We start from the raw sequence: 12,767 nt of genomic DNA, 5'->3' as shown, positions 1-12,767 counted from the left end.
CGACTTCCGAGCCGATGTTTCATCAGGCTTACACTGTCGCGATACCGCGACCTGTGCGGCAAACCTGAAGGGTCCGAGTAATAAATATATCCAATATTTATCGATCTTTTGCAAGATCCCGTTTATCGAGGAAGAGGGAAAGGAGAATCGCATAGAAAAATGCAATAATCAACGCCTCCGCTGCCGCGAGGAGAAAGTCCAGCTTTACCATGAATTTTATATTAATCGCTGCTGATATTGTTGCCTGAACAATAATCGGCTGGGTGCCTTTACAGATACATAAAAACATTGTTTAAATAAATCATCCCCAAAGACCGAGACAGCCTCTCGATCGTTGAGATATATATCCAGGGGTGAGAGGGCTAAACGAAGTCGAGGTATATGTTATATCGCGGTGTCCTGACGTAAGGATATTGCCCTGGCGGGAGGCCAGCGATCTTCGCGTAACAACGGTCTGGGGATTTTAGGGGGTTGCGATTTTCTTTTTGCGACGATAAATAACCGGTGCGAGCAGCGCCCGGTTACGGATTCCGCAGCGCGGGAATGCGCGCGTGGAAATGTCGCTAAAGAGCGGCGGAGACAGAGAGAGAGAGAAAGAGAGAGAGAGAGAGAGAGCAACAGAGGGCGTGCACAAAGAGAACACAGAAATCACTGTGTAACCTTGGCGCGATCGTGAGAATGAGTATGGCAAACGCGTGCATTCGCGCACGCATCGCGCGACGTCCCCCGATCGTCGCGGCCGAGAACGTCGCGTAACTTATAGCGACATAAAACTAAGAATAGTGCGCGACACGTGTGGTTGGAACGGACCTTCGGCATCCTCCCTTCGGGAGGGATATCGAAGGGAGGGATGTCGTCGAGCTCTCCCTCCCTCCCTCTCTCTCTCTCTCTCTCTCTCTCTCTCTCTCTCTCGGTACTTGTGAGCGTTTTTCACCCCCCGACGGTCTAATTGTTGTTTTGTACCAGTCTATCATTATCATTGTTTATCTATCATTATCATTATTTATCTATATACTATCATTATTTATTTATACGATTGCTTCTTTGTACGATTCTTTGTATTATTATAATCGTATTATTTTATTGTATTATTCGATTTCCGTGCGCTTGAGGGGACCTCGTCCCGGAGCGCTCAATAAATAACGCTTTCTCTCTCTCTCTCTCTCTCTCTTACTTCAATAGGAGACGCGACGGAAGCAGGACGCGCTATATTTCAGACATCGGCTAATAAACCCATTTCAGACGTTTTTCACATGAGGACGGCAGGAAGGTCTCGTCTCGCGGAAGGTCCGTCGTCCGAAGACGTGTCCGAGGAAAAACGGCGCCGCGCTATGACGAGCGTCGAGAGCGGCGAAAAGTGCCATCTCCGACGCTCTCGAGGACGTCGGGTTCGCGAGCGCGTATCGATTAACCCTCGCTCGCTTTTCAGCCGGCGCAGCGGCGCGTGCAGCCCGCGCGCGGAAATGCACGCATGGCTACACGCACTTTTGTTGCCCTTTCCGGTCGCCGGCGAAATTGGCCCCGAAAGTCTCTCCGATGTTGAGGCGCAATTTTCTGTTTGCGAAAGGAGAAATTTCGACGGCGAACGATAGCCAGGTCTCTGTCTGGCCGCGCTCGCCGCGCATGCTGAAACCGTCGGTGGGATTTAAAGCTGCAAAAAGCCGGGTTGTTACACACACGCGCGCACACACACACACACACACACATACGTACTGGCGAGCGCGCGAGAGGAAACTTCAACCGCGTGTGTGATATCCGTGCTCCTATCATCGGTGTCACCGCGTAGATAGAAACGCGTAGGCGGACACATAAAGGATCTCTTGTTTCCGCCTGCGAGTCTCGATGGAAATTCACACGATCATAAATCTCGCGTTTAACCGTCGCTCACATAACGTCGCCGTAATAAAAGGGTGAAAAAACGAAAGGTGCAATCGGAAAACACCGCATTTGCATGAGCGCGAATAAATTGAACTCGTGAATCTCACGACCCGATGAGGCGGTGAACGACATCCTCAGAGCAGCAGAGAGAACGAGCGATGTAACAACGAAATTGTTCTAGTTATTATTTGTTATTATTGTTATTGCAAATAAACCGACGAGAGAGAGGAGAGAAAAGTGCACTGCAGTGTCGGCGCGGCGTGTAACGCCGTCGACGATCATCATCAAGCGCGCACGATGAGCGGTGATTCTGCACGCTGCGATCGCACGTAACCGCGCGTGCCAATTAAGAATCGCGAAGCTGCGCGAGCAATTAGCGCATTTAAATCGCGCCAAGTGCCGACTTCTTCGACGTGGTGCTCGGTGGTTACGAAGAGAATTGTCTCGGTGCCGGTAGAGTCGCTCGCACACTTTGCTGACACCCGATTTCGCGCTTCCCCCTCCCCCTCTCTCTCTCTCTCTCTCACTCTCATCCTCGTCGTCCGTGTTCTCGCGGTGTAAAACGCGCGTTGCTGGATCTCGCGGAGCCGGCAGTTCTCATTCAACGGCGCGCATACGACACAAACGGCGCGACAGTAACCCCGGCATACCTGGATTTCTCTCTCATTTCTCGCCCCTACCTTCATGTATTCACGCGCGACGACTTTTGATCCGGCATCTGTCGCGTGTGCGGGTCGAAATTCCTCGTCGTCGATTACGTGCGCGAGAGCGGTGCTAGTGTGTGCGGAAATGCGTTAATTCGTCGCGCCGGTCCAATTTATAAGGCAGAATTTAAAGGCCGGATTTTCTTCATTGTCGCAACCGAGACAGCTGTATCGTATTTTTCGAGATCGCTAATTGTGTTCGCAAGCGTGTTCGGTTAAAACAGCCAGTCGATGTATGTTTCCCAAATTTTATTAGGATTATTTCCCTCGATAATACCGATATTTACTGGCGAAAATGAAAAAGAAACTTGCGACAACAATAAAATTATATATTAGTCAAATCGTTTTATTTAACAGAGAAGTTTCTCTTTTCATTTCACAAAAAGCACGCAAAATGGAAGCACCAGCTGGTATAACAGGTTAATTAGATGAAAACGAACACAAATTTTTTACGCCGAAAGAACCAACCAGGAGTTTGGAGCTCCGCTTGTGCGAGTACACACGTATTATCATTCCGAGTTCCCGCGTTGATGTAGAAATCTGAAGAATATAAACGGTCATTTGTGCGGTCATTCGAACGCGATCTGAATCTCAGCTCGAGACGTCGATCTTCCTCCGCGCGCGGAAACATAGCGCGGAGGCATTATTTATTAAGCAATTACGCGCGAACTTCGCGCGGGCAAAACCGCGGTGGGTCGTTCCGCTTGGTCTAAGCGCAAGATCCGCGGTGCAATTGTCGCCGCGTAATCCGCACAAACCGCTCGAGCGCGCGCGCAATTAATCCGAGCGCGCGGCGCGCGATTAATCCGAGCGCGCGGCGCGCGTACTCGTTTTCGCAAAACCTCTCGTTCCCTCCGTCGTCGTGATTCATCTTCTTCGTCCGTCGAGCGTTTCCACGACACGACTCCGTCGGTATTTTCCTGAAAGGACCAAGCTTCTCTCTTTTCTTCGGGCTTCCGAGGGACGGACAATCGGCGACAGTGTGTAGGAAGCGGAAACTCCGAAGGCGCAGGGATGGTTTACGGGGGTTCACAATGGAACGTAAGGGTCACGTCGACGTGAGTTTTATACGAGGACTCTGAGAGGGAATCTTTTTCTCTCTCCCTGTCCAACACACACACACACACACACACACACGTACACATGGGGCAGCTCGCTTTTCCACCCTCGACGTGGTGACGCTCTTTTTCCCCACCGCGGGATTAACTCGATTCTGGTTACCGGATTAAAGGGACGGCGGTCGCGCGGCGAATTTCTCCCCCGGAAACGCGGCCTTCAGCCGCGGCCGCACCGCGGAGAAGTTTTGAATTCGTCATCGTCCCGCGGCTGCCGACTGATGCAACTCGCTGAATTCGCTCGAAGTGAATTGCTCGGAGTACGCCAACGGCGCGAAAAACGCTCGCGAGCTTCCGCTTCATCTTGCTGTTTACCTTGGCGGTCCCGCGCGTTTTCTTCGACCACTTCGAATCCAATGACACCTAAGCTAACATCGTAATGCGGATGACTCCGTTCACCAAGCTGTTTGTTGCTCGGTCCATTTTTCTCTAGCATCGCGCTGGGACGCTCAACGTGCCGGGTTTAGCGAGCCACCCTTCGTCTACAGCGAGAAGGAGTGGCTCGCCAAATAACCCGTCACACATGTCTGCACATCTGGACTGGATCTTGCGTAGCTCGAAACAGCCGATAAATAAAGCCGATCTGGAGAATAATATTAACACGTTGAGTGTCCAGCACGGCAGATCGGTGATCGGCCACGTGTCGCCCAAAGTTGCGTGTAAAGTACAATAATAACAATTTTATCACGTACCGTGATGCCTCAAGAAAGACACGTATCGCAGCTGCAAAGTATCAAGAACTTGTGATGCGAGAAAGGGTGAAGCGAAGGCGTAAGCTTTTACTTGGACCAAGACTAATTAAGACTGCTATTGAAAGAAAAGGAGAGAGGCAATAAAACGAAGCTGAGTCACATTCGTCCCCTTTGTGACCCACATTTATCTACCGTAACCGTAATTTTCTCAATCATCGATTATCTATATCAAGAGACTGCTGTTCCATAAAAGCTACTAGCTTTCCCAAACCATAGCTGACACTGCGAGGGTGGACCAAGAAATCCTCGGATCATCGTGACCCACCTCAACGTCGCAATGACGTCGGCGAGACGTTAAACCCACTTTTAATATATTTTTCACATTTCACATTATATTTTTAATATATTTTTGTCAAGTTACTTGTGTATCAAGAGATTGCTATTTCACAGAAGCCACTAGCTTTCCAAAACCACAGTTGACTCTGCGGGAATAGACCAGAAACTATTCGGATCATCATGACCCAGTCCGACGCGCGTGTAACAATTTGCCGGCAGAACGACCGGGCCGGGTTAAGTTTTCGCATCATCGGCGTGCAATCGATACCATTCCCGGCGGAATGGTGGAAAAATGGACTGTTGAGGGGCAGTCAACGGTGAATCAAGCGCACAGAGCGTGCTCGCGCGTTAAAGCTTCGCGAGATTGCACGGCGGATCGGACAAGATGCATGTACGAGGGAGGGAGAGTCTCCGGTACACCAGTATCGGGCCGTGTCCGATAGCCGCGGCATTTGTTTCTCGCTATCGACCGAAGACGAATGCGGGTCATGGAAGCTCGCTCGGGACGATATCAAAAGTAGTTTCCGCGCGCGCGTGGCGCGGTGGCCGCCGGCCAAGTATAAATTGCTGAGCGCCATCGGACAATGATATACAGCGCGCTGAAAGGATCTCAAAGGAGCGCATTGTCGAACGTCGCAAGTACGTACCACAAGCCGCAAGCCGTGGCGATCGCCGGATCGTTCCCTAAGAAACGTCCCTCCACCGTGTTGCGCCATTTGTCCGCCGCTCTCGCGCGTCGACGATTCTTCGCGATCTTCGCGGATTACCGCGAGCGCGCTCGCGAACGTCGCACACGATAGCCGGCACCGATAATAATAATAATAATTTCACGATGCGCGCGGCGCTTGTGTTTTTATTACGAGCGCGCGCGCGCGCGCGCGTGACTCCCGGCGTTATTCATGGCGTGCACGTTCGGCGGCACGGCACGCGTTAAATTACGGGATTTCAGTTCCCGGCTGGGGCACACTGCAGCTTCCCATATAAATGAAATCTCCATTGTGATCCTGCGGGGATCTACGAGCTCGAGGTCGAGAATCGAGCCGGAAAACTCCGAGCCGGCCGGCCGGCCGGCCTCGAGTCTCCGTTCGCAATCGGCGCGACTCGCGCCGATTCGGGCGGTCCGTCTCGTTCTGATTTATCGCGCTCGGAGGGGCTCGGTACGAGCCCCGTCGTCGTCTTTAGTCTGCTTTACCAACCAGGGCAAGAACGCGAAGCATCTCCCGCGTATTTCCTCGACCGCGCTGGCGCCGGCTATTCTTTTATGCAAATATAAGGCACACAGCTCCCTCCGTCGGCACGAGGAGCGAGAGCGCGTCTGTTTAGACGCGCTCAGCTCTCCGTCGAAGCGCAAGGAGGTTAATCAATAATTCATGATGGCATAGGGCACCATCGCCGTCGCCGTTGTCGTCGTCGTGCATTCGTTCGCTCGCTCGCTCGACCACGGCTGCCAGGTCTCGGCTCGTTGAAACGCGGCCTCTCCAATTTCGCGGCGCTGCGTTACATCGGTAATTACCGCCACAATTTCAGTTGAACGCGGCACTTGGAGTAATTAAGAGTCGAGTCGAGTGTTCTTCCTCTCTCTCTCTCTCTCTCTGTCTGTCTGTCTGTCTGCCTGTCTGTCTCTCACCGACGTCTTTGTACACGAGCGTACGTTGCTTGAAAGCTTCTTTTATTCCGCTCACCGTCGACGTAAATTGCAAAACGTAAGGACCGGCGTAAAATACAGCCGGAAGGGATTGCCATATAAGTTGGGAGCTTTTAAAGCGTTGGTCGCGCAGTGACAACCTTGATTAACCAAGTCCTGGTTAGCGCTCGTCTCCTCCCCGCCGCACCCGTCGCTGTCGTTTCTCCTCAATCAAAGCTCTGGCGGTGGGTGAGCGTAAATAGCGAAAGAAGCGTTTTGTTAACGTTGCGCGAGAGAGGCGGTTCTCGCTCGCTCCCTCTCTCCCTCCCTCCCTCCCGCCCTTCTTCCTTCTCTCTCTTCCTCGTTGCCTGCGGGAAAAGAATGTACCGTCGACTTCACCCGGCGAGAGATTTATGCATTGGCGATAGGAACCGCAGCGCGCTCTTATTTTACCCGCCTCAACGGCTTTTACGCCGTTGAAAATAAATCAGGACGCTGAGGCTCTGATTAAAACGAGAAGAAGACTCCGAGGGTGTGCGCTATGGCATGAAAAAAAGAAGGAGCGCGGAGAGAGAAGTCGCCACGGTGTCGATTAAAATTTCCAAGTCGGTCAACTTCCCCCCTCCCCGCCCCCTCCCGGACGAGGAGGGCGGCGTCGTTTATTCGTTTCCCCGCAGCCCTTCGTTGATCGCAGCCGCGGAATCAACACGGCCGCGAGGGGGAGGGGGGGCGAGGTGAAAGTCGTCGCACACTCGTCTCGCGAGTTGCGCCGCTCGACACCTCGACACCTGCGTTTCAAGCGGGGCTAAAATCGCTGCTCGCGTACCAGGGGTTGAAGAGAGGAGGGCAGAAAGAGAGAGAGAGAGAAATGTCCGTTATTCGAAACTCGTTTGCCACGAAGACACGCGCGCTCTGGCGAGCGCGCGTCGAATCGAGAGCCTCCATTTCCAGCGATACAACGGCGCGGCCAAAAATTCATCCGGTTTGTCGGGCCGGGATTAACGGCGGCTGTCAACGAGCCCGACTATTAACCACTGTTAGCGCCGGTGACATCGTCGGTGCGACGATGCGGCGCGGCGCGGCGCGGCGCGACGCGACACGAACACACGGGGTGCCGTTGTTGCATCCGGCTCTCGTGCGCGGATCCACGCGGCAGATCCATCCACCCCCGCGCGCCCTCCGCGGGCACTCGGTGTCTCCCTCGCGTGCGGGAAAAGTACCCGTCCGGGACATCCCCTATGAATTAAACATTGCGCACCGGCGGGCCGCCGCGCAAACGAGATTTGCAAATTCATTTCGCACTCGGCACGCGTACACTCGCCGGCGCGCGGCAGGGGGTAGGGCGAACGGAAGGAGGGAGGGAGGGAGGGAGGGAGGGGTGGCCACTGTCGAAAAGGCGGCGGTGGCGGCGATTCCCAAAGAGTTTATGAATTTCGACTCGGGCTCTCCTGGCCCCCCTTCTCTTCTCTTCCCTTCCCCGATCTCTCCCTCGCCGTGTCCGGCCGGAATCGTATAATCTAATATCGCTAACTGCTTCACGCGCTCGACGACGATGTGACAATCGGCGAGTCGGGTTGAGCGCACCCCGGGTAAGCGATAAATGGCGGCGGCGGCGGAGTCGTCGGCTGTGTGTCCGTCCGCCGGGCGTAATTCCAACGTCGCTCCCTGCGATCGCGTTGGCCGTCGCGATTAATCGCCCCCGCGGGTTTCGCGGGGTTTCGCGAGCGTGGAAATGATAATTCCGTGCGGAACGCGCGGACACGATTGTCACGCTCGCGTTCAGTAATTAGACGTCGGACATCGTCGCCCTCGTCTCGTTTTCGTCTCATTATTCCACGGTTTAGGAGATTCGTCAAATTCGTCAAAAGACTCTCTCGGTTTTCCTCCGACTTCACGAATCGGTCGTGGCGTGAATGCCAACTGCACTGCAGATGTCAATTGCACGCCGATTTGGCGCGCGGCTGTTTGGCCGCATTTAATTAATTTCAGCCACCGAAAGCTGACGCGCGAACGTGCGACGTTGCCGTCTCGTGTTGCCGTGAAAAATTCAAGTCTCGAGTATTTTTGGAGTGACTCTCGTCGATCTTTCATTTGTCACGAATATACGAATCATAGCGCATACCAGCGGTGGATAAATGTCAGAATGCGCTGTCAAATTAGCTTAATTTCGGCCACCGAGGAAAGCATTATGCGGAGCGTGTAACGCTCACTCCGTCATCACTGTCGTCCGCGCGTCACCGAGACATTTGGGAGATATTTTTGAAATACCTGACGTTTCCTTCAATTTGTCATCTATCGCGAATATTAAGCTCAGCAAACTCTGTTGAATGTCAAGTGTGCTGATTCTCTCGATTTCAGCGATCGGGGATTTTTGCGAGATGCCACGCCACGCGAGTACGATACGGGACGGCTGAATATAGCGTGCTTAACTTTGCTACTTATTGGCGCGCTCGATATTTGCTTGACAATGAACGAATGCAACCGGGATTCCCATCGGCATCCGTTCTTATTTACCGGCGCGCGCTCAACTTGGATATCCGGTCGGTTTCATGGCCGGAGAAAGCGAGCATCCGAGTATAAAATTAATTGCTCGACGCGGCGCCGATCTCGGGGATTCAATTTTCTTTTCTCGGGTCTAAGCATAGTTTTGCCGCTATTTAAGCGCAACAGGTGCGCGCGCGCGCGATCGCGCTTTTCTGCGCGTCTCGTGCCGAGGAAGAAATCGGTCGCGACGCAGTTGCTCGTGCTGAGCCGCGAGTCCCCGCCGCTTCTTTCAAGCGAGAACAATTCACCGGTCTGTAATTAAGCGGTGATTAGACTCGATCGATGTCTGCCGCGCGGAAGCGAAGTCTGAAGCGCGATATGTAAAAGTGGAGTCTGCAACTCCGGGACTCGTCGACGAGCAAGCACGCTGTTTTGCTCGCGAAACGATTGCATGACTCTTCGATTAAGGTGATAGAAATACGAGGGCGGCAACAGTCAAACGTCTAGTTTTAGAATTTATGAAAAATACCAGGAAATATCGAAATATCGAAAGGCCAATTTATCGTCGAGATCCCCGTAACGAATTGTACAGTTCATGGTACACTTTCAACAAGTACATATACCAGACCTTCGACCGGCTCTCACTTTGTGCTTTAGCTCTGCGTTAACGATTTTGCAATCTCGCTTTAGAGACGCGATGGAAAGAGAAAAAGTAAGAGAGAGGGGGGAAAATTCGAAAGCTCTCGACCGCGAGCAGGTCGTAGCGGGACGCGATCGTCGAGCTGCGAAGCGCTGTAAACGAATACTCAAGCTCGACACTCCTGTTTTCCCTTTTCAGGACATCGGGCACACGGACGTGCTGACGGTGGCTTTCAACGTGGACGGCGTCGAGCGCGTTCTCGACCTTCGACTGAACACCGATCTAATTCCGGTCGGCTATCAGCAACACTACCAGCATCGCGGCGCGTACAAGGTGCACCCACCGTCGAAAGTTGTAAGTACCGCACTTCGGCATTCGCGCCGCGACGTGTTAACCGGCTTTCCGCAGACAACGGTCGGTTAATCGATATCGAGCGTAATTTCGAGCTGCGCTGCGCGCCAAGAAAGCGCCGGGGGAGATCCCCCATTCAGCCGCAAACCGGCGTGTGTTCGCCACACGGCCATTCACTCGAATCCGTTGACGCCGCGTCGCTCGTGACGCGCGAGTGCCACATAAAGAACGGCATTACGTACCTCCTCATAATGGCTTGACGTGCAGCTTTTACCGTCTGTGCGTATCCGGACGTTTGATTCTCTCGCGGATGATCGATACAATTTTCCTTCGCGACGCGACACTTTAACTCCTGAGGAAAAGGATCGTCGCTGACACAACGCGGGGGGAGGGGAGGTCGTCTGTCTCTTTCGGGGACGATTGAATATTATTATCACTTATTTTGTGTTCCAGCGGAGTTTTAGCTCGACACGTTGAATTTCCATTTTCTTTCCTCGATTATTCGGTAAATCATTCCTGATCTGAGAATTATTTTCGAATTTTTAAATGTGGCATCTCCATTTCGACCTTTGAATTTGGTGGTTTTAATTTTGCTGTAAAATTTAATCGGAGGTACGGCAAATAAATGCAATTTATTATGTATATCCATTTGCTCGTTTCGCACACGTCGGCTTTATTGGCCCCTATCGGCCGAGTATTTAATTTGTTGTGTGGACTTGGTTACGTCTTGCTCAAAAATTAATATGAAAATATTATTAAATTATGTGCGAAGTATATTTAATTGCATTTGAAAAATTAATTACACTATCAATAGAAAAGCGATGAAACGAGGTATAAAATACCGCTCGCGTCTCGAATTGCATTTCTGTTTGTTGTATCGTTGATTTCTCGAAAGAAAATTTCAATTAATTTGGTTATTCAGTCACATCTGGTTTGTAAAAATTAAATTAATTTTTTAACTACAAATGCCAAAAATTTTTACGTAACAACATACATACTGACATATCTGACCTACTCGAGTAAGCTCGGTAACTTAATCGTCAGCTTTCGCGCAATCGCGAACGTATCAATGATTCCGATGAACAACGCTGATAAGCGATGATATTGATTAGATGTTCGAGGTTGATGTCTCGCCGTATCTCGGAAAAGTGCGTCACTGTTTATTCGTAACAGTCAGTGCGTAATTTTTCTCGATTTCTTTTTCGCATTGCGCTCAAACCTCGTCGTTTCTCAAACGTCCCTCGCAGATCGATTTCACGCTCTAGAAGTTAACTTGTGAGGAAGGGGATATAGAAGTATGTCTCATCGATTTTTATGGTCTTTGGTTAGTATGTGTTGTAACGCAGCAAGAAATATTAGATCCTGTGCTTAGTTTAAGAGGAAGAGTTTAAGGGAAACAACCTCTCGAAAATAAGGGGAGACTTCGTATGCGGCGAATATCATAGAAATCATGAGAGATATGATACACATTCGTCAAATATGGGCTTTCGAGAAGCAACATTGCAACGCTGCTTCAGCACAGAAAGTTTTCTTTAGTGTTTATAAAAATTGGTTGTTATAAAAGTTTAAAAAATTATGGAAACAGCAAGGGCAGGTGGAGGCAAATTAAAAATCTCGCATCGTTTGGAAAATCTGAATACCCGATTGTGAAGAGTGTAAAATATCATAAAACTTTTGCGCAAACTGTTTTTCGGTTCCCGTAACATTGCCCGAGAGAACATTTGCTCTTGTTTCCAAGGGAAAAACCTGCCTCGGCCCTCGAAAGGGTTGAGATTAAGCACTTAAAAAATGTCGGTCTAATTATTTTTGCTGCTTCACACAACATACTCAAAGCGCACCAAAGTCGGTAAGGGGCAGTTCTCTCCTTTCCTCGTTGACTCTTAGGTCGATTTTGCGGTAGATTTTTTTCAGATAGAAGGCCGTTTCGACGATTCAATATTAATTCCGTCGGAACTCTGAGTCATTACGTTATTCTAACGTTTGTTAGCTTCCGCTTGGTACAGCACGTAAGTGCTGTGACTCATGATATAATTGGACGACGTTATTCATAGACGACGCCTTACGCGATCTGACAACGAGAGAGAGAGAGAGAGAGAGAGAGAGAGAGAGAAAACGTGATATTAATAATGAAAAAATTCAAGTAGCGTCACCGCTACGAGAAGAAGCAATTTCTGTTTTAAACGAGCGTGACACCGTTTCTCATCACGCCGAGCTTGTCAAAGCCGCACCTATTTCTCTTTCACGTATTCCCCCCGTCGCGTCTCCTCGCTCTCTCTCTCTCTCTCTCTCTCTCTCTCTCGGATGGCCGAAATCCATTCGGAAAAGTCCATTTGGGCCGACGTCCCGTGTCTAAACTTCCGGCCCCTCGAAAATTCAAAGTCTCCATGGATCTCCGCGCTCGTTCTCCGCGCCGTACTTGTCGCTCGTCATCGCGCAGCTGGAAGGGCAGATAAAGATAGGTAGGTAGATAGATATCGTGCAGGTGTAACTGCGACTGCGACGAACCGAAATCGATCGGGGCAAGAAGGGAGGGGGGCTGACTCATTCTTTGTCCGCCGTCTGCATGTCTAATAGAACGTCGCTGTAAACACACGCGAGCGACGCAGAGAGACGCGCGTGTGTTGGTTCCGACGTCGACCGCTGTTCACGAACGGTCGCGCGCGGCACGTTTCCGCTTTATAATTTAACGGCGCCGCGCGCCGCGCCGGGAGGAAACGAGAAAGACAGGAAGGATACGCGGGAGAGGAAGAGTAAAAAGGGGAAAAGCTAGCGTGGAATGTCCAGAATACACGACGTTGCAGCGAAACGCTGCACAGAGCGCTCTGGTCGCACGCAGCCAGCTGCGCGCGATTCCGCGGATTCGAAAGTCTTGCGCGTCCTCGTTAATTATCTAATCCCGTCGTCCGTAGGAAACGACACCGAGCGAAAAATACGCGCACCGGC

The 12,767-nt window shown here is 51.3% G+C and overlaps 1 protein-coding gene across 1 annotated transcript in view; it reads left to right on the top strand.

The window, feature by feature from the left end:
* The window catches only part of Meltrin (disintegrin and metalloproteinase domain-containing protein meltrin), a 110,967-nt gene that overhangs the window by 77,665 nt on the left and 20,535 nt on the right, over window positions 1–12,767 (top strand). The window contains exon 3 of the mRNA XM_025303662.1: window positions 9,672–9,827. Within this exon, the coding sequence (XP_025159447.1) occupies window positions 9,672–9,827 (156 nt within the window). The remainder of the gene's footprint in view (window positions 1–9,671; window positions 9,828–12,767) is intronic.

This window comes from Harpegnathos saltator, unplaced genomic scaffold (assembly GCF_003227715.2).
Source record: "Harpegnathos saltator strain DR-91 unplaced genomic scaffold, Hsal_v8.6 scaffold56, whole genome shotgun sequence".
In the NCBI taxonomy this organism is placed as follows: Eukaryota; Metazoa; Arthropoda; class Insecta; order Hymenoptera; family Formicidae; genus Harpegnathos; species Harpegnathos saltator.
This window is presented reverse-complemented; position numbering and strand designations above follow the sequence as displayed.